General features: G+C 40.9%; 2 protein-coding genes across 7 annotated transcripts in view; one reads left to right on the top strand and one right to left on the bottom strand.

Annotated features, from left to right (window-relative positions):
• Positions 1 to 27,203, bottom strand: part of bpnt1 (bisphosphate nucleotidase 1) — a 69,403-nt gene that overhangs the window by 39,785 nt on the left and 2,415 nt on the right. Inside the window, exons 6-9 of one of the 2 annotated variants that reach the window (XM_054760972.1) lie at positions 26,432 to 26,523; positions 26,157 to 26,354; positions 25,314 to 25,419; positions 25,073 to 25,236 (exon numbers count right to left, since the gene is read on the bottom strand). In XM_054760972.1, the coding sequence (XP_054616947.1) occupies positions 25,085 to 25,236; positions 25,314 to 25,419; positions 26,157 to 26,354; positions 26,432 to 26,523 (548 nt within the window). In that variant the 3' untranslated portion in view covers positions 25,073 to 25,084. Of the gene's footprint in view, positions 1 to 448; positions 25,237 to 25,313; positions 25,420 to 26,156; positions 26,355 to 26,431; positions 26,524 to 27,203 lie in introns of those variants that run through there. The other variant, XM_054760971.1, reaches the window with a different exon arrangement.
• Positions 1 to 27,203, top strand: part of enpp1 (ectonucleotide pyrophosphatase/phosphodiesterase 1) — a 28,292-nt gene that overhangs the window by 538 nt on the left and 551 nt on the right. The window contains exons 2-24 of one of the 5 annotated variants that reach the window (XM_054760964.1): positions 6,212 to 6,293; positions 7,675 to 7,744; positions 9,804 to 9,901; positions 9,974 to 10,053; positions 10,248 to 10,367; positions 10,523 to 10,632; positions 10,731 to 10,796; positions 10,874 to 10,946; positions 11,334 to 11,442; positions 13,541 to 13,672; positions 13,824 to 13,855; positions 13,972 to 14,099; positions 15,367 to 15,436; positions 15,919 to 16,006; positions 16,502 to 16,686; positions 16,771 to 16,810; positions 19,265 to 19,422; positions 21,313 to 21,427; positions 21,790 to 21,864; positions 22,885 to 23,017; positions 23,384 to 23,528; positions 23,605 to 23,781; positions 23,846 to 27,194. In XM_054760964.1, the coding sequence (XP_054616939.1) occupies positions 6,212 to 6,293; positions 7,675 to 7,744; positions 9,804 to 9,901; positions 9,974 to 10,053; positions 10,248 to 10,367; positions 10,523 to 10,632; positions 10,731 to 10,796; positions 10,874 to 10,946; positions 11,334 to 11,442; positions 13,541 to 13,672; positions 13,824 to 13,855; positions 13,972 to 14,099; positions 15,367 to 15,436; positions 15,919 to 16,006; positions 16,502 to 16,686; positions 16,771 to 16,810; positions 19,265 to 19,422; positions 21,313 to 21,427; positions 21,790 to 21,864; positions 22,885 to 23,017; positions 23,384 to 23,528; positions 23,605 to 23,757 (2,262 nt within the window). In that variant the 3' untranslated portion in view covers positions 23,758 to 23,781; positions 23,846 to 27,194. Of the gene's footprint in view, positions 1 to 6,211; positions 6,294 to 7,343; positions 7,463 to 7,674; positions 7,745 to 9,803; positions 9,902 to 9,973; positions 10,054 to 10,247; positions 10,368 to 10,522; positions 10,633 to 10,730; positions 10,797 to 10,873; positions 10,947 to 11,333; positions 11,443 to 13,540; positions 13,673 to 13,823; positions 13,856 to 13,971; positions 14,100 to 15,366; positions 15,437 to 15,918; positions 16,007 to 16,501; positions 16,687 to 16,770; positions 16,811 to 19,264; positions 19,423 to 21,312; positions 21,428 to 21,789; positions 21,865 to 22,884; positions 23,018 to 23,383; positions 23,529 to 23,604; positions 27,195 to 27,203 lie in introns of those variants that run through there. The other 4 variants (XM_054760969.1, XM_054760967.1, XM_054760968.1 and 1 more) reach the window with 4 other exon arrangements.

Raw genomic sequence — 27,203 nt, 5'->3', positions numbered from 1 at the left:
CACGATGAGATCGATATTTTTCAATTTTCTTCTATGATTATTTTCACAAATATGTTTTTTTGTTGTGTTGTTCATTTTTGTAAATTGTTGATACTGTAATATTAATATAAACTATTATAAACTATATAAACTATTGGAAACATGGACTTGAGAGCCAACAGTAGTTTTTGCTTTTTTGTAGGTATTTCAATAGGGAATAATTGGATAATTGTTGATATCGTTACATTGTTGTATACTGTTGTACAGTGGAACCTCGGTTATCGCGCCAGTCCCGGTTAGCGTGTTTTTTGGCTAATGTAGAAAATTTTGCATTGGTTGGCATGCATTCTCTGGTTAGCGTCTTGTTGTGTTATTAATCCACTGCCTTCAGTCCATCTGCATTCTTATATATATATATATATATATATATATATATATATATATAGATATATATACATTGATCAGAAAACGTCTTTACTTGTTAGCTTGTTAGCTAGCGAACACAATGGCAACCGGAGCCGGTTACTTCGCCTGTCTATATGTGTATGAACACAAAACACGTTTTTATAGTTTTAGAATTATAGTTTTACATGCATGAAACAACTCTAAATGCATATAAATTACGAATGAAAGGACAAATGAATATTTAAGGTTAATGTGGCAGAGACACCACACGGACGCCACCCTCCTGTTTTGTCATGAGTTATTTCTCATATTCAATAGCGTTCCTCGCCTTCTTATCAAAATGCTGGCACTCGCAACCGTCTTTGGCCCCATTTTGGGTCAAATTATTAAGGTGGTGTCGGTTGATCGTGGCTTTGGGGATAGTCGTCAAGAATCACGTCTTCAGTGAAGTATAAGTAACCTTAAATGTTCATTTATCCCTTTCATTTATCGTTTATATGTATTTCTATGCATATCGAATTGTTTTCTGCATGTCAAACTATCATTGTAAAACGATAAAAATGTGTTTTATGTTAACATTTTTGGCTTTCTGGAACGGATTAATTGGATTTACATTATTTGTTATGTGAAAAATGTATTCAGTTAGCGTACCTTCTGGAGCTAATTAATGACGCTAACCAAAGTTCCACTGTATTTATCTATCATTAAGTTGTTCACAAATAAGTCAGTTCGTAAAATCATGATCAGCAAATTACAAATGATCCAATTACCTTGAAAAAATTTCAAGAAAAAAAACATTGGTATCGGCAGTAGTGGCCTCTGTTTTTACTTTGTATCGGGTCGATAGCAACATTTGTAGTATGGCCCATCCCTACTGCATGTGTGTGTGTGTGTGAACACGGAAACAAGATGTTGACACCCCAATGCCAAAAGACAGAGGCCAGGAGTGTCACCCCAGTCGGGGGTTAGTGTGGGTTCGTGGTTGAGGGTCTTTTTCCAGCTGCTGGTGAAATGCAGAGCCTCTTGTCTGCTTGGGATCCGGAAGAGCAAAGTGACAGGGGATGTGTTTATGACGCTATTCGTGACACTATTTTTCAGCAGAACTTGCAGTTTCAGCTTAGGAACGCTGACAATCCAATTATAAAAAAAAAAAAAAAAGAAAGAAAAGCAATCCAAGTGATCAATGTAAAACGCTGCCCTCTCAAAAGTCAATGACACGCAGTTTGAATGCAATTCTCAGTACGGTGCTGTGCAGTAGCACACTACTGCAAACCACAACCACGACTTGTTGCAATCCAAAATGAGCATTTTTATCTTAGTGAAGGCAGGATGTTTGCAACAGCTCTCACTAGACTGTGCAGGTATACCCAATTTGTCTGTTGCTTTTCTATCACGGAGACGTTTAGTGAGGTCACAGTCCGGTCAAAGGATCAGTTTGTTATGTACACAGGGTTGTTATACTGTACACAAGTAATGTTACCACATGCAGGTAGTTGCGTCTTAAAACGCTGTCCAAAGAGGAAAAAAAATAGCACCATATATTGTTTACTCTTTGTGGAATGAAGCCGAGCCACAAATATTCACGGGTAGGCTAAATCCGGAATGCACATCTTTGCTTAAACTAACCCTATGACTCTTTGAGTGTACTGCAGTACAAAAATACACACACTTTTACCAGCAGTTTAGCGACGTATCTTCTGTGAGCACCTTTTGCAAGCTAAATGGCATCAAAGAGTCTCAGGAGAAGCCTTGATTAGAGACATATGTGGCAAACTGGAGACTCCAATCGGGTGTTTCCTGAAATGCAACAGCCACCATGCATCTGTTTGTAATTCTAACACTAGTCCTTGTTAAACTGGACTCTTATGCAAGAGTTTGCAAAAAAACACGTGTTAAAGATGCAATAAGGAATAAACTATACTTAGTTATTTTGTGTTAGTTTTGATCCAAGGCTTTTTTTGAAATTATTAATTCCATAAACTGTCAGTAACTGCTCATGAGAGCCGGGTCTTTCGGATCTTTCAGCTCCCAAACGGCTTTTTTGTGAAGATTCTCTCTCTACTTTCACATAATGGTATGATCCTATATCCTCACGTGTGATTGGCCGGAAGGCATTGCCATCAAAGCAAAGTTCCGAGCAGAGCTGAGAGCGAGAGCTGAATGTGCAAAAGGAAAACAAAAATTGGGGCGCAGACTCTCACTCTTTGGGAATCGACTCTTCTGATTCACTACAAAGCATGTGTGGCAGGGTTCCCTTATTTACCTCTGCATGCGCTTTAAAATGATCATTTCGCTAACTCGCTGTTGGTGTGAAACTCATGCATGTGGCACTCGCCGTGCTGTTGTTTACAATGAACTCATAAGCACTATCAACTGTGGCTGAGCAGTTTGTGCCTTACTGCTATTACAACATTGGTTCCGTTGCTGCTGTGTTGCGCAATATCCTTGTTAATAAATGACCATGAGGTCAGTGAGGTATGTTTTCCATTTCGCTTTCTCATGCACTGCAGATTATTATTGAAATTTAAAGACGTTAAAAGGGAACGTGTCTATACTTCATACTGCCTCTTTAACATGTTTAACATTTAACATGGAAAGCACTTGAAAAATGAAATTACTCCGAGATCAAATCAGTGCTTCCCGTAATGCGAGCTCACTTTGACACTTTGAACACACCAAATGCCAAGAAGACCTACAAAATGTTGTCAAGTGTGTACCAAGTGCGTCTTCACCAGACAGGCTGTTTACTTTCACAGACCACAAAGCCTTGCAGAGGAGCCAGCTCACCCCCTTTATATCGTCCCGTATAGCGGCAGTAAAAGCAACCCTCACACCAACACAGACGCTGTGACCACAGCATATTTTCATACCTGTCTAGGAATTCTAGCCTGCTCTAAATCAGTCACTCAGGGCAGGTGATTCCCCAAATACTAAAAAACAGAATCAGGAGGGAATATTTGTCCAAGGCCATGGATGACACAACATTTGTTTACAAAGCAGTCCATCTTAACAAGGGCATGGAGATAACGACAGTTTGAAACCGACAAAAGTGTGTTTTTGAAGACTTGTTTGTGAATATTTAGAGAGCAGAAGTGAGGAGAGGCCAAAGAAAAGTCAAAATTGCCTGCATAAATGAACACAATGAGCTGCACGGTACCGTGTGCTAACGCTGTTTAATCTGCATTTACACAACAATAATAAATAACAATGGCTTGTTTTTATATATCGCCTTCTTACAAGGTACCCAAAGCACTTCACAGTGAAGTGAACCCATCATTCATTCACTCCTCAGTCGCACACTAGTGGTGGTAAACTACATCTGTAGCTACAGCTGTCCTGGGGTAGACGTGCAGAACTGTGGCTGCCAATTCACGCCTACGGCCTCCTCTAGCCTATTTTCAAATGCAAATGTTGACAGGTATGAATATAATCCTATGGTGGATTTCTAAAAATGACACAGCCATGCTAGGAAGTTTTGACAACACTGACTGGAATGTATCAAGCTATTTTATCAATATTTTTCCAACTCATCCATAATAAGTAGTGCAGTGCTGCAGGTCTGATGTGGCTGCACCAATGATAAAACTGGAGGGCTCTCCCTGACTGCATGAACTGATCTGCAAAAATCCCCTCTAATTATAAAGCCCCGCCCCCAGTATAAACCAAGCAGCCAAGCAAGGAGCTGCCTTCCAATTACAGGGGGGGCCAAAAGTAACATTTGAAAGTCATTTGTGGGAAAGATGGGGCAGATTAGAACATCTGGGTATGGAAATAAACGATAGCTCATTCTTAGTAATTATGGCTGAAGAGGTTCAAGTGGATCCCACTGAGTAAATACAATAACGTACGACTCCGCAAGGACAAATGACTTAGCTCACATTCTGTTATGACGAGCAAAGAGCGGCTTCTCTCACTTTTGGCAAAATACCTCGGAAGGGTTTGCTTACATGAGGATGACGAATTCGCAGATGTTACAGTCTATATGGCAAAGCTTCAACTTCCATCTGTTTTCTATGCCACTTATCCTCATCAGGGTATGCAGGAGCCTATCCCAGCTGACTTCGGGCGAGAGGCGGGGTAGACCCTGGACTGGTCGCCAGCCAGTCGCAGGCCACATATACACAAACAATCATTCACTCTCACATTCATACCCATGGACAACTTAGCCCACGCATGCACGGGGAGAACATGCAAACTCCACACAGACGGGGTTCGAACCCAGGTCTTCCTGATCTCCTGACCGTGTGGCCAACATGCTAACCACCGTGCGGCAAGCTTCAGCTTACATCGACTATTTGTAAACTGCAGTCAGGCTTAACAGAGGAAGTGAAACTATGTGAAATGCAAGGAAGAGCGCTTGCTTGATGACGTTCATGTGTCATGAGTGGTGGATTTGCGATGTATATTGACCAACATCATTAATATTACTGTAACTAATATCACTCATTGTGGTGCGTTGTGTGATATTGTAGGGACCTGGACCTTTTGTGTCCTATTAAGAGTGATGTCCAACTATTTTGTGTGGCTGTGGACGTGTCATGCAGAACGCTTGTGTGTGTGTGTGTGTGTGTGTGTGTGGCGTGAGTGAGGAGGAATGGATGCGGTGCATATGTGGAGACAGCTACGTTTGCTGATATTCTTCAAGCTACGTTTCTTGACAACAGCAAACCACAAACCTGGCTCATGGATCGACCTCCGGAGATTTCCGTGAATTCCGCTGTTATCTGAACCCCATACTGATACTGGATTGGATCAGACCCATCCCCACATTCCCACAGCAGCACGGTCTGCTCGCTGAGAAGAGTGATATGTGCTTTCGTGCCAGTCTCCAAGGATTCTTCATTAGATTTGTTGCCAGTCGCTTTTTTAATTACTGATTACTTGCTCGATATCGCAAAACACTCACTAAGTTGGTCCTCTTATTCTCTGACAGACCAGGTGCATTAAATTTGTTCAGGGAAAACCGGTAGCAAACCAAATCAATTTGTGGCGGTCCAAATTAATTTGTGGCAGGATGGATAAATTAAACTGCGTGAAAATTGTCGTGAATTTTCCTTTGGCCTGAATAAAATAACTGGCGTTCATGGCTGTCACTCACGGCTGCTGGTATTGTTACGGCCCCTAGGGTCCTCTTGGGGGCGCTGTCAGCTGGTTGGGTGACCTGCAGCACCTGTGGCGGCTAGGAGTCAGAGGTGATTTAAGACCCAGCTGCCAACTAATCAGTCTCTGCTTCTCATTCTCCAGCCTGGGAACATGCAGCAGGTCCTACTCCCAATTTTAGCTTGCTTTGTTAGTTTTTGTTGACTGTAGGTTTACACTCTTCAATACACATACACACTTCCAGGCATGCACACCCTACACTCTACATTTACTGATGTTCACTTACATTGTTTTATTATTTAGGTCATATTTGGATTAGGTTTCATTTGGCTTAATTTGGCCCGGTTTGGTTTAGTTTGCTTTAATCAAGTACTGTTTGGTTAACCGTGCATCCGGTGTGTCTCCTTTTGTTGTGGCCCTTGAGGCGGGTTGTAACACGTGCTTGGGCATACACACACAAAGAAGTAGCCTCAGAGAGGCAACCAACAATTTTTTTTTAGCTAAACTTTGCCAAATTGCTATCATTAGCTGACAACAAACATAACGAGTGCGTGGTGACATATACAGTAATGCTTGCGGTACGTTCAAATGTTGCACACGGTCCCTTTAACAAACACATGGAGAGAAGATTAAAAAAAAGTAGGATTGAAGAATGAAAACTTTGGAGTTTAATATATGCCGAATGCATATGAAAATCGAATTTCTTTTTTTTTTTTTTTTATTCCAGGCTCTGATTCTCTGCTTATTGTTGATCATCCTTGCACTGGCCTTTTCTCTGAGCAGCAGCAGCAGCAGCAGCAGCGAGAAAGGTAGGTTTTACCGATGATGACGCTTCACCGCGCAGTCTTTACTGCAAGGAATTTGAAGCATGTCTTGTGCAAATGTATCACTGTGCATAACGTTTCACCCTTGTTATATATCCTTGGCGTCACTGTGGCTGTTTAAAAAACACTCAACAGCTTTTGCCTAATTTAAAGGACTTGCTTGTCAACTGAGTAAGATTAAATTGATACTTTCTTTCTCTCTGAGGCTACAAATTTTTTTTTTTTTTTTTTTTTGGTTCCAAGAATGTCCCCGTTTGCCAAGATAAGTAATTGGAACACCGCAAAGGGGAGGGTCACCTAACCAAACAGTACTGAGAGAGTGGTGACATACAACAGGATACAGTTATCATAAAGACAGTTTGAAACTAGTCTTGCAACACCCAAACGGTTTGTTGTCCAAATCTTCTCGTGTATCTTAGCAGCTGCCTTGCTGACTGTGCAGCTGTCCCCATCCTGGGTGGGGTGCCTTCTCTGTTGTGACACCACCGTTTGACTGATACAGTATGTCCTATTTAATGTAGAATGAAAACCATATGGAAGGAATTACGACTTAACCACAACCACACCAGTGTTATTTTGGCATGAGACAGATCGGTGCATCTTTTGTGTGGGGGATTGTACAAGTCTCACAAAATTGCCTTCCTGGAAAACAAGTTCAAAAATAGAAGAAATGACTGAAGAAGGATTTCATTGATTCCGTTGCGAGAGAGTTTCCCCTCACCTACTCTCCACCACATAATCTCCAGAGACAGAAATGGGTCGTTTTTCATCCAAGCCGCACTACTGGTCTGGCGAGGTCGTAAGTTTCTCAGCAGCATGCTAAGAAAGTTTTTGTCACATGTCCAGCCAGAAGATGTGATCAGATGAGAAGCAACATTCCAGGAAATATCTTAAACACGTGGGCCGTATTCACAAAGCATCCTGAGGCTAAAAGTAGCTCTTAGTGACGTCACTCTTAGAAAAATCTTACAATTCCTTGGATTCTAAGATTGTTCTTAGAATTTTTCCTTTCCTTTTTTGCTTTTATTCACCAAGCGTTTTAGGTCTTGAGAGCTCCTAAGGTGGAAACATGTTAGGAGTGGGCAGGAGGACTTTTAAGCAGCCTAAGAGTCAGCAGTCACAGGAATGGCTGACAGCTGAGTCTGTCCTGCATGGTCAGTGAACATAACATTAAGGGTATCAATATAGTAGCCTCGTTTTAAGTAAAACACAATGTACATAATCCCAGTTTGAAAAGAGATAACCTCGTCCTAGATGTAGCTATAGTAAACATTATTCTGTATTATTTTGACCTCATGATGGGATCGTCTATGAATTGACCATATATACAGAAAATATAACCCAGACACTCCTCTTCATTTTCCAGGTGATGGTGAGCTCTGGCTGCAGTATGAGGCGGCGTCATTGGGAAGTGAAAAGCCACAGTGTCCATCAGGGTAATTATTTTGAACTTCTGGAATTTAAAGTGAACATAACACAGGGACAGCAGACCCTCCAAAAAGTGTAGATGTTTAGAATTCAACCAAAGTTTTGGGGAAAAATAAGTAGAGTGTGTATTTTTTGACACAATTACGGTACTTAGGCAGTATATAGCAACACTGGTAGTGTAGTGGTACACACTGCTGACTTTCTTGCAGTCGGTAACTTCTCTATACTTTGATGAAAGTAAAGAATGTTAAAATGTAACTTAAAACATTGCCTGTATGGGTAATGGGTAGTTTTTATTGTAGCAGTTTTCCCCTAGAAGTTGCTACTGTTGAAATGACGACAATATGGAAACCAGTCCGTGTCACGCTTGGAGCTTTCGCTGTATTCCAGTCTAAGCTGTCCTGCTTTCATAAACATCAGAGCCATGTTCATGTCTTTATGTAAAGTAGCCAGTTTCATAAATAAAAGCATTGACTTGCGGTATGAGTGGGGGCCATTGTTCCCATGCAGCAGGCTGTTTGGCAGCTGTGGTCCCAGAATACAAAAAGGATTGTTTTATCGCTGCCTCAGTTTTTTGTTTTTTAAGCAACTTTTTGTGGTGGAAGTGATGGTGTGGAAAAATAACTCTCTGTGGAAAACGGGGCTAATGACTCGTAGTACTCAGACATGTGTGCCCCAGACAGACTTATTAGAACATGGGCGGAAAATAAGCAAACTCCGGTTCTAAATGAAATGATCCGTGCTTATTTTTAAATGCAGTGTCGTCTTATTTCACATCCTCATTCCACTACGTTTTTGGCAAACCGCAGGCGTGATTTGTCATGTTGAGAAAATGCAAATTGGTGCTCACAAGTTATTAATGAAACCTTCCCCAATTCTTGAAGTTTGCCTGTTTGCATTTGAGTGGTCTGCGGAAAGATTACACAACATGGCAAAGCAGCAACATAGTTTACGGCAACCCAGTGTTGACAGTTTTTTTTTTTTTCCTCCCCCCCATATAAACTCTGCTAAAGGTTTTTGGGGTTTTTTGTACTTGCATGGGGCAGATGTCTGTGCTCAAGCGTCCTTTCAAAGCCATCTGCTAAGCTGTTAAAGGGGAATTTCTTCAGCAAAAATTAGTTTAGACAAACATTGCGTGTGTGACATTCAGCTGAAGAAGTGCTTGTCACATTAGTGGAAGACTAAAGTACACAGCGCTATGTTGACAAGTCAGGATAAGAGTGGAAACATCCCTTTCAACCACTATTTGGGAAGCACTGGTAAAGACTAAGTTGTGGCCCCAAGAACGACATGTTAGCTAATACGACACTGGCACGGAAATAGCAGTTCAGAACATTCAGAGAGACTCTGCCATCTATCAGTTGCAGCATTTCCTACTGATGTAAAGTTATTAGTGAATTTACATAGGCTAGCAAAGTTCGCAAGCAGGCTACTAAACACAGAACAGGACTATCTGTGAATGTAGCTTGTCGTTCCACTGTACAGTAGATGACTTTGTAACATTGTAGTTTCCTCAACACACCTCATACGTGCCCGGGTCTGCCAGAGAATAATCACACGTAGCAGGAGGGATCAGTGTTGCCAACTGTATTTTGCGACTATTCGGGCACCTTTTTCAAAACGGCGCGAGCAACAAATATAGCAAATTTTCCCGGTCTTAGTGGCCACTTCTAGAAACTAACATGAAAGTACGCATCACTCTTCTCAAAGCTGCTGTGCCTGTGCCACAAATAGATTGCAGTCCTGTGGGAAACACTGCATCAGTATCTTTTATAGTTAATACAGAACAGTACAGAAATCTTTGGTGAATTATCAGACAAATTTGTCTTCCTCTTGTCTTCCAGTGTTCTTAGGGTGACTTTATTTCTTCTTTTGGGGCCTCAAAGGGCTGTTTTGTGTTCTCTGTACACTGAGCCACTGTACTGTACTGCATTCCCCCCACACTACCTAGGCAACAATCACTAAGAGTCATAAGTCATGCTATGCAGTATTTATCCATCCTCCCTGTAACAAATCTATTAGTACACCGTTGAAAGCATCCTACTAATCTTCCTGCCTCGTGCCCAGTTTCACCAGGTCTCCCCTCATCCTGGTGTCCTTGGATGGTTTCCGGGCGGAATATCTGAAAGATCACGGCAGCCACCTCCCCGTGATCACCAAGTTACGTAAGTCACAAAAAAGCTCTTTGTGCGCCGTGTGGTTTAAGACGCATCCTGATGTCAAACATTGTGTTGCAGGAGCCTGGGGTACAACCACACCACATTTGAGGCCAATGTATCCCACAAAGACATTCCCAAACCACTACAGCATCGTCACCGTAAGTCTTGCCTGGGCCGTTCAGATCATGTTTTCACCATCTTGTGTACGATCGTGCAACTTCCTTAGACTTTGTAGAGGGAGGATGTACGGATGTAGGAAGAACTTCTACCTGCACTGCATTGTCCCCTCATCACTGCTGGGTTTCGAATCTACAAATAAGTCAAATTTGTGTTACTACTTTAATTGTTATAGGGTCTGTACCCGGAATCTCATGGGATTGTTGACAACAAGATGTACGATGTAAACCGGAATGCATTCTTCAGCTTGAAAACTGAGGAGAAGTTCAACCCGAAATGGTACCAAGGAGAACCAGTAAGTGATGGTGTGCAACCATGACGCTATGTGTCGTAAATGCTCTAATTATGTATTTACCTGACCCGCAAAGAGCACTGGGCATTAATTGGAAGGGAGAGAGGTTATTTCAGAGATCTGAAAACAAATTTTATATATTGTTATATTCTCTTCAGGTTTGGATCACCGCCAAGCATCACAAATTAAAAACAGGAACCTTCTTCTGGCCCGGCTCAGATGTGGCCATCAATGGGAGCTTCCCGGATTTCTACAAAATCTACGATAAGTAAGAGTGACACTATTTACACAACACAACCTCCTTTTCAATGCTCTACTTTAATGTTGTGTTACATAATATTGCTGTTTGCTGGTGTTCATGCACAGAAGCACCGCATTCGAGACCAGAGTGTCAACGCTGTTTGAGTGGCTGGATTTGGCGCAAGAAAAACGGTATCTCAGGTTTCCAACCCAAAACGGGCTGTCACGCTGCTCTCAGAGGACCTGACTGCTTAATGTGTGATTTTTAGACCTGACCTTTACACTTTGTACCTGGAAGAGCCTGACTCATCAGGACACCGCTATGGACCAGCAAGCACGCAGGTTAGGTATTGCTTGGACATGAAAGTAGTAGTGACCAACTATGCTGTTGCTTTCAACTGCAACACCAAAAAAGTTCTACTTATGGAAGGACTTGCTTGTAAAGATACGGCATTTGGCTAACAAATGATCAAAGTATGAGTTATACAGTTCTCTAAATTGACTGACTTGGCAGTGAATTAATATTAATACTATTATATTTTCAATATAATAATAAAAATGCAATTTTCTTAGTTATTAGCAGTGTTAAAGATTGTTACAGGTAAGTTTTCATGTTTATAAATACACACAGTATTTTCTTTCACGCTTCGTCAGCCTAAAACACTTACTATGACAACATCATGCAGATTGCGATGAAACCTCGCTAACGTTTTAAACTGTTTACTTCAGGTCATAGATGCTCTCAAGCACGTGGACCGGATTATGGGCACCCTGATGGATGGCCTGATCCAGAGAAACCTGCTCCACTGTGTCAACATTATCATTTCATCGGACCATGGTGAGTTGAGAACACAAGATAGGAAACCATAAACCGAGGCTCATGTGGGTTCAGCAGGCTGATTATGAATGTGGAGGCCTGACTCTGCTGCCATAACAACACCACTGCAGTTGAGCAGCCTAAATGAATGAACTTACTGAAATAAGTATGTGACCAGAGAGCCCAGAACGATGGTGTAAGTTGGAGGTCACCAACCATCGTGGTGCGAGCGGTCTTAAGTCTGTGTGGTTTCCCAGTTGTAAGACATCCAATGAGCCCGCACTGAAGCCTAGATGGCGTAGAGTCTGCTTCCAAATGTTTGACTTGGTTGACTCATTGCTGTCATTAACCTGTACTCGCATGCCAACGGGGAACTAGAAAATGACTGCGTAAACAAATTTCCCAGCTGTATCTTAAAATAGAAATGTAAATGCACCTCCTCGTGCAAGTACACAACCTACATTTCCAAAATACAATGCAACTGCTGGGCAGTGTTCCAACCATTACCTGTGTGTTAAAAAAAAAACAAAGCAGCCTATTTCATGTCATTCTGTATTTGTACACCAACTCGCCACAAGGAAAGGTAAATAGAATGCGGCCAGCAAATGATTACACAGCATGGCAAAGCATCAACATTGTTTATGGCAACCAAATGTTGTGACAATTTTGTTTTCCCATATAAAAAGACTCTTTACTAAAACCACTTTGCTAGAGTTTTGTACTTGCATGGGGCAGATGTCTGTGCTCAAGTGTCCTTTCAAAGCCATCTGCTAAGGAGTTGATAGAAGCGGTTCGGAAAGGGGGATTTTTTTTTTAAGGCAAAAATTAGTTCAGACAGTCGGTGTGACATTCAGTTGGAGATCTACTCGTCAGATCAGTAGAAGACTAAAAGTACGCAGCGCTGTGACAAGCCGGGATAAAAGTGGAAACATCCTTTTCAGAACCCTTCATTCGTTGTTTTGATTGAGACATGTTCAATTCAATAAAACTGCTGCTATGGCAACGCCCTTGTTACCTCTTCAAGAAATGGGCATATTCATGAATTGGTGGCTTTGTGTCTCGATTCAATTGAGACAAAATTGAGTGCAGTAATTTGTTGCAACCAGCAGTGGCACTGTTGAGTCAGTATAGACTAAATGTGGCCCGAAGGAGGACGACGACATGAAGTCGGCTAAATACGACACTGGCACGGAAATAGCAGTTCAGAACATTCAGAGGGACTCTGCCATCTATCAGCTGCAGCATTTCATGCTGATGGAAAGTCGTTGTCGAAGTTGGCAAGCAGGCTAGTACGTCAGCAGTGTTTTTACTTGTGGCGGCCTGCAACAAATAAATTTGGACTGCCAGAAACAAATTTGGTGCTACCACATTACCCTAGCTAATAAACACAATATAGCGGCAGTAAAGACGAAGGCGACGTAACTCGAATGCGGTCAGCAAATGACACCAGTTTAAAAACATGTAACATGGATGCAAAGTCCATTCATTGTCCTGTGATACAGCATGTTTACTTGTGCCATCACTTCGTATAACACTGCATTACTTAAACTTTCTTGACTTTTTGTATTATTTCAGATGTTATGAATTGTCAAAAGTGTCGGTTATCATTAATAACTGCTAGGAGAAGCGACTGCTTATATGACATATTTATTTTTTCAAGTTGTTGTGGTTATTTGATGCAAGGGGGCGGTTGTCGTATATAAGTAGCAGAAGAAGCGATGGCATTGATTAAACACAAGTGTCCCCTTCGGACGACCAGGCGTGACTGTATCAACTTTGGAACTGGGGTAAACGTATTAATACTCCAAAAAATGAATCGCTCCTTATCTTTATACCGCTGCTCCCTGTGGCAGTGTGAATGAGACCATTTCAATTTTGGGGCAGGAGGGGTGATGGGCCCATTTACAACCAAATGTGATGACCATATTTGTATTCACATAATCCGCTAAAGTTAATGGGTTCTATCCACAATGTTTCATGGCAATCAGGGTCATTTTTGCTCAATTCTGCTTACTAACAAAGCCAAAGCAGTGTTTCTTATAATTGACCCTGTAATGTACAGTATTTAAATAAAGTGACAAAATATTCACCATTAAGCTTTCTTTTTTTTTTCCCGTAGGCATGGAAGAAGCATCATGTGAAAGGGCAGTGTTTGTGTCTCCCTACCTGAAAAACACTGACGACTTTACTGTCATCCAAGGCCCAGCTGCTCGTATCAGACCCAGCAGCCTCCCAGATGACTTCTTTTCCTGTGAGTTCCCCCCACGATAACTGCCAACTTCCCGTCTCCCCACCCTAGCAGCATCCCTCACAGTGTCGGTTTGGTTTCAAGAGGCGCCTCTGACCTTGTGCCCACTGTGAATATTCTTTTGTTTCTCTCTCCCCCCGCCCCCTCCCGACAGTTGACTACGAGGGCCTGATGAAGAACCTGTCGGTATGCAGAGAATTCCAAACGTGACATTTTGTATTGAGAGAAGTGCATGAAAGATTATCTGCTTGTCAAACCAACTGCTATGTGTTGATCCTTCACGGTTTGTGTGTGTTCTGAAGTGCAGGACCCCCGAGCAGCAAATGAGGCCGTATCTTAAAGAGCACCTCCCCAAACGGCTGCATTTTGCCAACAACGTGAGAATAGAGAGAGGCCACCTGTATATGGAAGAAGGCTGGCAGGCGGCGCTGTAAGTGATCATTTGTACTAACTTAGGTGCTCATCTGTCCTTTTATGGACAACTTTGAACAGTCAATATATTGTATTTATATATGTATTAGTATAGGGGGCTATTAACGTGTCAAGAGTTCATTGCACATACAAGAAGAGGATAAGACTATTTTCAGGCATATTGGTTTTTGAAGTAACTAACATTCTTAGCTGTCATAGAAGTATAAAAAGAAGGCAGCCACTGATAAAACTACAAAGTAAAATTAGTGCTGTTGACAGGCTTCTGATTATTTTTGTAATGAAAGTCATTTTCCATCATGCTTCCAGCTACATGCTATTTACTTGAGCATCTGGTTGGTTCAAATTCATTTATGTATGCCAGTACTTCAGTCCTCCGAGGGGCGTAAGTTAAGGAGTGGGAGGCAGTGGGGACTATACTCATGAAATTCAAGGTCGGCAAGTCTGTTCGTCTTTGACTCTCGAACGATGCTAGTGCACGCAGCTCATACAGGGGTTTGTACACATTAGCAGGTTGTGAACATGAAAAAATTCAGTCCCCTAGGGGGCATGACCGAAAATAATTCTGAATCATTACGTAATTTATACCTGTCCACCCTCTCGTTTTCCCTTGGAAAGTCACGCATTTTGTCCTTCTCTCCCGTCGCTAATACTAAACAATGTAGTTTCCCTGCTTCAATGTTTCAGAATATTTTGTTTTCGGGGGGCCCCAAATCCCTGGCGGCACCCCCGTCTATCATCACACTTGCCATTTGTGGTATGCTTTTGCGGCGGAATCACAAAAAAATGCACCCACACTTACCAAATTTGCCCACAGTGATAATTTGAACTTAGTTTGTTATGATTTGTTTGACTTTTCAGGCATATTTTACCAGAGAGGTTTGAATTTGGATTTTGGCGTGTTCAACTGTTTTGGGTCAAGAAAATGTTTTATGTACTGTAGTTTGCAGTGAGCATAGTTTCATAGATGTTTTGTAATACTTTGGCTTCCCTGTTTTTTAGCTACAAGTATTAAATAGCTCTAACAGTGTCAATCAAAACTCAGCATTATTTAACAGTGTCATTTTTGATCCATGTATCGTATTGGAGCTCATCACATTGTGCTGTCCTGTGAGTGCAGCTTTCTTTAAAAGTACTTTAACTTTAGGACAGTAGATTCGTGATAAACTGCTATTTTGAGCCTAAAACTAAATATAGACTCATCTTTTGTGTGACAGAATTTCTTCTATTTAGCTCCTCGGATAAAATTAAGTTGAATTTGTGTGCAGAAACAGGAAGGAAATCAAGTACTGTACGGGCGGGTTCCATGGTTCAGATAACGTCTTCACCAACATGCAGGTGAGAAACACACGATGTTCCTTTAAATATCTGCTTTATAGACGTCAAACATTGGTTTATCAAGGTGATGTTAAATATCTTGATGAAGGTGCAATCATTTTATAGGTGGAGTTGCATTCCTTTTATTGTCTTTCCTGGAAATGAAAACCCCTGGTTATATTATTTCTATCGAAATACAGTAGCTAAATGTCGAAATATGGTGGTTTTTTAGTCTGATGCATGTCATTTAAAAGTCCCCAAGGTAAAATTAACCTTAAATGTTCATTAATCCCTTTCATTCATCGTATATTTATACGCATTTTGAATCGTTTTCTGCACTTACATATATAATGGTAAAATTATTTTTCAAAAAAAATGCAAAAACATTTTTGCATTTCTGCAACGGATTGATTGGATTTACATGATTTCTTATGAGGAAAATTGATTCGGTTAGCGTCTGGAACAAATGGATGACTCTAACCAAGGTCCCAATGTTTTTCCAGGCAATCTTCATCGGTTATGGTCCAGGATTTAAAAGCAGCACTGTTGTGCCTCCTTTTGAGAACATTGAACTCTACAACCTTATGTGCGGTAAGTGACACTTTGTTGTGTACTTTTTTTTTCCTCCATAAAAGCAACATTCTAATATATGTAGAGTGTTACTTGAGCAGCGAGCAATGATTTTAATGGAAATATACTGTATAGTTTTATAAAGTACAGATTTAAGTTGTTTTAACCATATTCTGAACTCTTTTGATACCTACTGTACACTGTCTTAGTCTTACATACTTATGTTGTCTTAGCATTGCTTTAATGAGTACATGTACTGTAGCTAGAACATGCATCTCATTCACCATAAATGTATAAATGCATAATAATACAGGTCAAATGTACAACATACATACAGCACTGTTAGAAAGCCTATCATTTCTTAGATGTTTTTTATGCTTCAGTGGTCTTTCATCAAGCGTTGAGATTTCTGTGGTCCTTTAATGCACCGTAGTTGTGTGCTGCGATGCAAAATTTTGCTTGGCTTTAATTTTGATCGCTTAAATGACCTGATGCACGTTACATGATGCACTCCAGATCTTTTGGGTGTTCCTCCTGCTCCAAACAACGGTACACACGGGAGTCTGAACCACCTCTTGAAACGTCCAGTCCACTTCCCTGTTCACCCTGCACAGCTCTCCCATGACATCCCCTGTGAGACCAGTAACCTCCGCCCCATTGCCGACCTAAATTGCTCCTGCCAGCCCAGAACAACAGATGAGGTCAAATGCTTCTTTTCTTCCACTCCTCTCCAGTGTATTTGCATGCCTGCTGTATATTTGAACTAATACACATTATACTTGCAGGAGGAACAGTTGAACAGATTAATGATTAATAGAAGTGATGGTGAGTGTTGTTTTTTTTGTATTAAGTGTACATTCATGATGGTTTGAAGACCGCATAGAAGATAACTAGAGTGTGTTATATAGCCCTTTAAGTGGCAAAGTCACAAAATAGGTACAAGCAACATTGCTGAACAAGCCATTTCTTCAAACATGGTCCCTTATGTAGTTAATACTTTACATCAGATGACTTTCAACTACCGTGCACGTGCGACAGCGGGTCCGCCCGTCAGTCCACAAGCAGCATATACTTTAGCCGATGCTTTGCTTAACCATCTTTGGGATGGCAGGAGGGGACGTGGTGGGTTGTCATTTGTGAGCGGGGGTAGCAGGAATATTGTAAAACAACAAAACGCAGGAATAGTGGCATGCGCGGGAGAGTCCGCGGCAAAAAATGCATTCCTAATAGATAAGACCCGAGAATACAATGACCTGGATGAATGATAATATTCACAGGCATAATAGATCTATATCAGGCATCTATAACTATAGATATAAAATATCCATCTACATGTGATAGCAGTGGAGGCAGCAGTGGTGCTCAAGATCGTGTGGGTGTGGACTATGATGGCTGGTTTTGCTTGGGAGATGAAGAGTATCACAAGTGGATGAGACATTTTGATGAGCCGGTATCGTGGTGACGCGGATCTGACAAATTCTGAGCCTTGCGACATCACAGACTTTGGGTCATACTGCTGATTTTTCTCATTTCCAGTATGCCTTTATCTTGAACCATTTTCAAGCTACAACCTTTTGATATGGTAACGTAAAACTGAAAAAAGACTCTGGCGCCTAAATGGTTAATGGTGCATCGTGCTAATTGGGCATTTGACTTGAGCAGTATGCTTTCCAGCATCCTCATGTCACCTTGTACTCAGTGGAGACTATAAAATGTTTTCCCAAACTTTCTCTGTAAGGAATAGCAGCCAAACCCTGCGGTTGAGTAAGCAAGAGCAAGCACCCCCATACATTAAGAGGGTTAGCAACTGCTGATGGCCTCTTTTAGCATTCCCGTAGAGATGCAATCACTCCTGCAGAATCTGGGGGTACAGGCTGCAAAAGTGGGTGGTCTTTTGGCTGCCACTTTGATTTCCCCACGTGCTATTGTGAGCTACAGATTAGTTCTGCTATGTCTGCTTAGGTTCTTGACATTTCTTTGCATTGAGTCCTATTTAGTTCAATACTCCAGTTTTGTCTGACATATATTAGCCTATGCATTGTTTAACTAAGCATTGTTCTTTGTGATGATTCAAATGGGGTGAATCATGCGGTAATTTGTTCTGTGACGGCGCTCGGAATTTAAATGACTCGTGTGTCAAATCAGTTTTCCCCATTGAAGTGAATTTAAATGCCATTCATCTGTTCCGGGCCCCCCAAAAAGCACCAATATTTTTTGGTTATGAGTTTTTAAGTAAGAAAATTGTACTTGTAATGTACTTACTGCAGCAAATCAGAGCTTCCTGCGGACTAGCCTCTGTCACGGTATCTTCTGTGAGCTGCTTCTCCAGGTGTTTACAAATGCTTTCTTCTGCTTCAGTATGGTGCAGATCATAGAAGTGCTACGCTCGTACTGCTCCGACAAGTCTGATACACGCAGACCTTTATCATGTTTTTCGATAATTTCTTTCGGAAATATACAACACGAGACACCGGATTCTGGGAGGAGGTTATCGCGTTCTTTATGCTAACTAGCGTGCAACTCAAAGCAATAAATCGGTCAATGGTTTTGTATCTCACACTTGCTAGTTGGGACACTTGTAAGTCAAGGTAGCACTATTTGATATTATAAAAACTAAAGTAATAAACTACTTTAGTTGTGCCACATTGCGGTTTGAATTTCACGTCTTCACTCATAATAAATTAATTACAGTATTGCTGATTTATGGTTGGCCCATTAGTAAAAAAAAAAAAATATGCGTGTTTAAGCAAACGTTATGTATTCTTGGCCTAAATTACACATTTTCAAGCGTAAAAATGGCTAAATGAACAAAAATACAAATACAAATATAAGGCATTCAGAAGACTCATTCAAAGATGTCAGGTGTATAAGAATTCTACGCTGGTCACTAGGTGCCACGAGGAAGTACGCTGTCTGGGGGGGGGATCAACAAGACACACTACCAATGCTAACATGTGAGTCTGTTATGTCTACAATATTGGGTAATACAAGTGTAAAGGTGACTATAGGGGTGTTATTACATGTCTAGAGGGCTCTAATGTTAAACACTGAGGTCAAACAGTTGTTCTATACTCCTAACTACAAAAATATGAATCCTACTTCGTGGAAATTCACTTATGGTCAAGTCTGGAACCAATTACTGTATGTGAGCAAATTCATACCTCCATTTGGGAAAACTCTGTAGATGCCCTGTGGACTACGTTATGGTTGTTTACAAGCCTGTCCTTTTAATTTAGTGTTAGAAGTTTGAAGTGTAATGTTTGTTTTTTTCTATTTTAGCTAAAGCTACCTTACGCCGCCTGCACCATCCTTTCGGCGTCCCCAGCGTCGTCCTACCAGACGCCACCTTTTGTCTGCTTCACCAGACAGACTACGTTATTGGATACAGCCAAGACCGTCACATGGCTCTTTGGGTGTCGTACACCGTCCCCCGTGTGGTGAGTGGGCTGCTACAAGCTGTCTTTCATCCCTAAACATAGCCATGGCGGGTGGTTTGGGTTTGGCTTCAGAGTGAATGAGGTTTTAAGGGTTTGAAGTCCTCCTCTAAGCTGCTGTTACTCATCTCCACAATCGTGTCGGCTCAAGTTTCTCTCACTGTTCTCATTAAATGGTTGAGTCTTTGTGTAAACAGTGACCTCAGGCTGAGTGAGTCATTCCACATTTGGGTATTGTACACCTTTTTATGTAAATACATTAGGCCAGGTAAAGGTGAGCCCCCAATATTTGCATCTAATGAATAACTGCACACAGCAACTTAAAGTGCCTGAACACAAACACAAACAAAATTTGGTCAACAAAGAAAATGGTTTGTACGTATTCGGATGAACGGATGTTAACTAAACTGCCGTTTTTATACACTTTTCTTGCTTTAGGTGTGTGTGGGTGGAGTCACAATACACTCCATTAGTTTGTGCACATGCAGTATTTACCACAGTAATGACCACAAATGTATACACATAGTTGTATAGCGTAAATTCTCCCAAAATGTGTTATATTAAGTGTACTTTAAAATTGTGTAATAACTCTGGGTCGGTATAGAAGGCCGTCTGGGGCGGAGACAGATGTGGACTCGGGTCTGGGGACCTCTGCAGGAGAAGCTATTTTGATTATAGACCCTAAATGTGGGTACCCCATCACTAGCTTTCTTGCTGTTGATTTTATCATTTGAAATTCTAATTAAAGACTTAATTAAGATATCTTAAACGTTCAACAATAAAAAATACCGGATGGAAGAACACATGACAGGAATAGGTCCATTGATTATCTATATTATTATTATAATATCTAATATTACATTTATATTATCTCATTGTATACAATGTTTGTTAGCTTTAACTACAATATACAGTATACTGTTTCTCCATTGTCTTTTTTTTTTTTAACCGCCATCTAGTGTTACATTCTTTTCCTTTTTTCCCCGATTAGAAAATAGGCCATAAACACAGTAAGTCAACAAATGATGAGTAACTGCCATGTTGAATTGTGCTGTTCCTAAATGTGACTTGTTAAGCATGTTGGAAGTAAACCCTGCATTATTTCCCATTTGTATTCTTAGCTTTATACAGTAGTTGCCCAACATGACATGTAAATATCTTAGATGCCACAGTAGTGTTCTCCCCATTGGGCTCATCCTTCGCACTGATCTCAACAGGCGCCATAGAGCGAGGTTAAACATTTTGCGTATCCAGCACCACCCACGGTATTGACACCCGGTTCTGGCCTCCCCAGCTATGTTGGTGGTGTCTCTCATTCCACGTGTTATTTTGGGCCATGTTTCCGCTTGTTTACTTGCAGGTGTCCAGTGAAACACAACTTGCAGTTGATTCTATTCTGAGCATGTGACCAATTTAGGTGTCTAACGTCTATGGAGTGACTTACTCACACACAAAGCAGCATTATGTGGTGATTTAAGCCGAAAATATTGGCTTTAAATCATTGATGATATGCAGGAGGCTTCCAAGTGTCAGTAGGGGCTTCCCTTTCTCCCCCCGCTACTAATATTTCCATTTACGCAGAATACAGGTTTCATCTCTGTCCAATATAAAGAATATTTTTTTTTCAGATTTTGAGGTTTTTTTTTCTTTAAGCCAAAACCGAAAGAAAGTGTTTTGCTGATATAGGCTTGGTCTTGGACCAAAAAAAAAATCCACATTCACTGGGGCAACATTTAATGTTAACATTTGAAGACAAAAGGAAAAAGCTAAAATGATATTTCAACTTTAAATGACTTATTTTATTTGTATGTGTCAGGCAGCCATCTCTCCTATATTCATCAGGCAATGTCATTTTATTTATTTATATATATATAACGACTTTTGCTCTTTCAGCTTAAAGTGTTTTTCTTGGCTCCATCTTTGGAGGCGTGTGTTCGCGTAGACCCTCGCATTCCACCGGCCACCAGCCAGACGTGTGACAACGCTTACGGCCTTCTGCATTACCCCAGTGAGTGTGTGTGTGTGTGTGTGTGTGTGTTGCTCACAGCTCCATCATCCCCTGCAGGATGCTGAATTAAAGCTGACATGTTTCATAGCTGTACTGTAATGTAATGTAATGTAAAAAAAAAAAAATCCACCCAATTATTCCTTTTGTTCAGGGCTTTATGAATCTGTCCTTTAGTCGGAAACAAGAATTGCAAGAGAAATACCTTAATTGATTAGCTTATTGATTCTCAGTTTATCTGCACAAGGCCAGAAGATGGTCATGGTTTTATTTGTACAATTCAACGTGTCCAAAACATAGTAGGAAGACGCAGAGCTTATTCAAATGGTAGGAGAGTCACAAACCTTTCTCTGATTTTCTTCAAGGTCTGAACGGTGATGGACCACTAACAGACTCACTCATCACAAGCAACATGGTGCCAATGTTCCCTGCATTTAAAGGTGAGGTTGTCCGACCACCTGTGTGATGTATGGCTCGCTGGCTGCACATCAGTGATGCAGGTGTTGAAATGAATGAAAACCGTTAAGAATATATTTTAACTCATAATTTATTTGTATCCTTCTCAGTGATCATTTATAGCACAAAGCGTCCACTTTGAGAGGCAGAGATAAAATGAAGTTATTTTGATGAAATGGACAATCTTAATTTAACCAAGAATCAAGTTTATTTGTAGTTCTAAACGCAATTAAGCTGTTTTTTTTACTCTTTGTCTCTCCTGCAAGGTTATGCTACAGTATTTTACATCATATGCAAATTAGACAAGGACTTCATCCAGCGACTTCTATGACAGCCAATAGCTACTTTTCTTACTGAAATGTAGGCAACAGTGGTGGGGCAGAGCAGAGAAGGCGAGAGGAAAACAGATTTGATCTAAACTACCGAAGGTGTCAACCTTTTTCACAGTCACAACAAAGTAGACACACGAGGGCGGCAGCACCGCTACTGTGAGTTTTAGAGATGACGCTGAGAGTCACTCTTGTCAGCACAAAGCTGTTAGTGTATTGTGACTATCTAGCCTAGGAAATAGAATTTTCTCATTCACATTTGTTAGTAGATGATAAACAATATTTCAAATCGCGTATATAAACATGGCTATGTAACTAGCAACTTACAACTCACATTTAGTAAAAAAACAAAAAAAAGGCAGAGCCCCAATGACTAAACAATCCTCTGGGTGTGTGATGAACGCGTTAAGAAGGCAAAAGTACCCAACAACACAGCTCTGACTAACTTTTCCCTGGGACCACCCAGTAAATGGAAACTACAGTGAAAAAATGTTGAATTAGTGTGGAAATGCTGACCCCGAGTGGCAAGCATGTGCTACTGCATGGCAAGGACACTTTCGCAACAAAATAACATAAAAACTCCACTACAGTTAAGTCCATTTAATCATACATACCATGTACTATTAAACTATAGCCCACATACTGAAAATGGTGTGGTTTTTTCCCTCCTAACAGATGTTTGGGTTCATTTCCAAATTTTCCTGCTTCCCAACTATGCAGAGCAGCTGGATGGACTCAACGTACTGAGTGGACCAATATTTGATGAAGACTATAATGGGAAAGTTGACGCCTACAAGCCATCCGCACCGTGAGCCCTTCACATTTTTAGAGGCTTTGTTGAATAAATGACTAGTGCAAGTAGTACACTGGAAATTACAAGTAGTAATTACCTGAATGGCAAAAAAATGAGCTGTTAACTGGGACACTTTAAAGTGCATGCAGGGGTAGATCAAGCTGATCACTTGTACTTAAATGCAGCTACTGCCATCTTGTGAACTACACCAGGAGGTTGCCTACAGTCACAGCGGTTAATGGCAATGTTTTTTTTTTTTTTGGACCCTGCACTAATTAGAGACCCTTGCGGTTTGTGCTTTAATAGACTACGCACCCAGTAACTATATTGTAGGGTTTTTTTTAGGACACACTTCCCAGAATTGACAGTTTCTTTCTCCAGGAACGAGGCCCACATCCCCACACATTTCTTTGTGATCCTGACCAGTTGTGGCAATTCCACACTGGGTCCTTCGAACTGTAAGGGTCCTCTTCGAGTTAGGTCCTTCATCCTGCCCCACAGAGCTGATTACACAGAGAGCTGCTCTGTGAGTAACGCCGTCATGTGTCAAACTCTTTTCAATGGCTGCACCTCTGAATGTGTCGTCCTCCCGTTCTCTTTAGAATGGCTCAGATTTCACGTGGGTGGAGGACTGGATGCAGCTGCACACCGCCCGCGTGCGGGACATCGAACTGCTGACTGGACTGAGCTTCTACCACGACAGGTTGTCCGTGGAAGAGACACTACAGCTGAAGACTTTTTTACACAGTGCTTGAACTCTTTACCGACTGTGTAATCAGGTAACATGTTTATCTGAGATTGTTGCACTTATAAAAATGATTTTTGTACCTACTTTGGTTGTAGAGTCCTATAATCGGGATATAAGATTGAGAAAGAAGAACCAAAGATGGACTGACGCAAACCTACAAAAAACATTCTGCTGAAATTCTGATGCCATTTGCATCCAAAGTTTGAAGGGATCCTGCTAAAGGATTGTACATTTAACGAGTCACATTGCCATACTATCTTTTTTTTAATACAATGTTTGTTTTAGTATGTAAATTGTGATGTAATATTTGAGTGTCTGCACATGTGTAGACCTTGGAATGTAGAGGTGAGTTTATTTGTTTTTTTTCCTGAACTGGTATAATCACACACCTTCCCTGAAATTGGGGCTCCATAGCAAAAAGCCCACCAATAGCGCCAGAAAATGATTTAAACATGATACCCTTTACAGTTTCCAAGAACATGCTGGGTTGGAGTGGCATTAAAAAAAAAAAAAAAAAAGTGTACAGCGCCCCTTCAGGTCACACACGGTATGGTACTGTTGTGTATATTCTTTCCATAATGCCATCTCCATGGTCAAACAGTATTACAGGTTTCAAATTTGTGTTATACTGAGGAGATATAAACACATTAAATGCAATTGTGACTAAATATTTCAAATGATATTCAACTTTAATCTCAGGTTTCACAAAAATATGAATTTTTACCATTTGGGAACTACAGCCATTGTTGGTAGAATTTGTACATTTTCAGGGGCTCAATATTTGCATAGTTGGCGTTATCGCAAATATAAAAGGCTTGTAAACCCTTTGCAGTCACGTGGGTGCCTGAGCATCTTTGCTTCAACACTAAATCACACTTGTGACGTAGACATGGGCTGTCAACCTGAGCCAATGCACAAATATTTACATTTTCCTTGGAAACCTGGACTAGATAGAAACCAGATGCCTTAGAATAATCCATCAGGAAGAGTAGGTATTTAATTGCATGACTTGATCCCACTGTTGAATCACTACTCTGCATTCAATAGAAATACATAACAGTACAGTACTGTACGACGGTTTTCGGAGCAATCGACTGAATGTGGCGGGGCATTAGCAAACTTGCACTTCTTTCATATGCAAACTAAATGGTGAGGTGATTTGTAAGTCAAATCAGTGATTTCTTATGTCTTGATGAACTCCCATTAAAAAAAAAAAAAAAAAAAGCACCCGCATTGGAACTGATGAAATGACAAAGGGTCCATTACAGTTGCCGTGTGTGTGTGTGTGTGTGTGTGTGTGTGTGTGTAATAGATGCACATACAGTAGATGAGGCTCAGCCAGACTTCAGGGCTTGCAGCACCGACTGTGGTACTCTGCTGATGTAGTAGTCGTGGTTTCTTAGTGTTGCAAGAACACCTGCAGAGTTCAGGTGCTTCACTTCAGCATCATAGCGGTATGCATTGTTATGCATGTCCGTCAGTTTACCTGGCAAGAAAAGAAACGGGATGCTTGTTAAGACATATTAATGACTCATTAGCGGCTGAATCCGAAATGATGTATACCTCCAACACAATGCAGAATAACTTCAGGAGCACACGTGTCCCACTTCTTGGTTCCTGGACTTGCAAAGACATATGCAGAAGCCTTCCCCTCAACAAGCTGAATGATCTGCAGACAATTTCATGAGACCATTGCATTTTTAAAAATTCATGCCAACTTAGCGACTGTCACTATATTTAGCGAGTATTCAGAAGCCTCTAGATTCTGTTTAAAAAAAAAAAAAAGTCACATTTGATACACACTTTAACGGTGTTATTACGAGCCACAAAGAGTTTCGTTCAAAGGCACCAAGTAATTTAAGTTAAATTAAGTTTTGAGTGTCGATGTATTTTATGGGATTTCCGAGCAATACTTGAATGCATGAACTCGTACCTCCATAGTGACGGTAACATTAGCGAGTGGTACGTTTATCCACTTATTGTTTTGCTTGAGACACCGCATACGCGCATAATAAACATTGTGATTTTCGGAGTGTCTGTGAATGCATCTCGTGGTCTCCTGTGACAATGAGGAAGAGTCGTTCCGAGGGGGACGAGAGATGTGTTTGTGTGAGATAAATACATACATGGTGTTGGAATTGCACTGCTGTTTATGAATTCGGGTAAGATTTAAGTTATAAAAGAGCATCAGACGCTGCGACTGTGTGGGACTACGCTTCCGTCTGCCGGCAAAACAGAGGGGTGTGGCTTGATAGGATGTGCATGTGTTAATTACACAAAAAAATTTGACATAAATAAATTAGTTCCCGCTGTTAACAAGCTATTTTTGACAGCCCTAAAAAAAACAAACACACACAAAAAGAAGCAACAGAAGAGAGTTGATTCTAACAATGAAACGTATCCTACCTTGTTTCCTGCACCGCCCACTCGTATAACCTCATGAGGTTCCATGGCATTAACGCAGTCTGTTACGAGCTTGTTGCTATGTGAACGTGTGGTTGTGACAATGCGTTTATCGTCTGGCACTTCCCGCAACTGAAATCCAAAGGCACCCACTCCGAGAATTCCCCACATGGTTCTTCCCAGTTTTGCCCCCGGCCCAAGCTGCAAAAGACAAACATCTTAAGCTAAACCACAAAGTGATGCGTGAGAGAAGCTGGATCGTTTAGTTTGGTCTGGACCTGGTAGTTGTAGAAAGGCTGGTTGATGACGCCTGCGATCGCTCTGCCTGCGTACGCGATTCCAATAAGCACAGTCACGTTATCGAGGAGGCCTGATGGCACAAAACAAGCACAGTTGACATAACATTCATGCAATTTTGTCTTTTTTTTTTTTGTAATGCACTTTACATTTCAAACTAATCTCAGAAAGATAACTGGAGAAAAAAAAAATTAACATTTTTTGCTATTTTTTTTCAAAAATAATAATAAAATACCCCATTGAACCAAATATAAGTTTGAAAAAAAGACTAGCGGTCTTATACAAGCAAATCAACATGCGGCGCCAAATGACTTCTCCAAACCAGAGCTTTTCTTCCTGTCACTTACACACACCTTGACACAAGACACGTAGGACAAATTTGTCTCAAAGGTTGGGCAAGTAAGTGATGAACACAAGAGGAGTTTTGGTGCCAATTTTAAGATGAGAAACTGTCAAAGCGCTAACAAAAAAAATGTAATGTGTACCAGTTATTATCCTGACATTAAACAAGTAAACATGAATTTGTTTTTAATTCTTTTGATTGTACAAGAACCTACGTTTGTTCATGGAAAAACAATGCTAAGTAATTAGCATATAATACGGAGGCTGATATGTGCATCAACTGTGGCTTTGTATCCGCTGTCTAGCGGATTAGCTCATTTTTATGATTTGTTTCTTTTTTTTTTTAATTCCAAAAAAGGGTACTAAAAAAGATGGGTCATCTTATATTGGGTCAACCATTTACTATGCCGC

The sequence above is a fragment of the Dunckerocampus dactyliophorus genome, chromosome 19 (genome assembly GCF_027744805.1).
Source record: "Dunckerocampus dactyliophorus isolate RoL2022-P2 chromosome 19, RoL_Ddac_1.1, whole genome shotgun sequence".
Lineage (NCBI taxonomy): Eukaryota > Metazoa > Chordata > Actinopteri > Syngnathiformes > Syngnathidae > Dunckerocampus > Dunckerocampus dactyliophorus.
The sequence above is the reverse complement of the archived record's forward strand: the minus strand, read 5'-3'. Positions and strand labels throughout refer to the sequence as shown.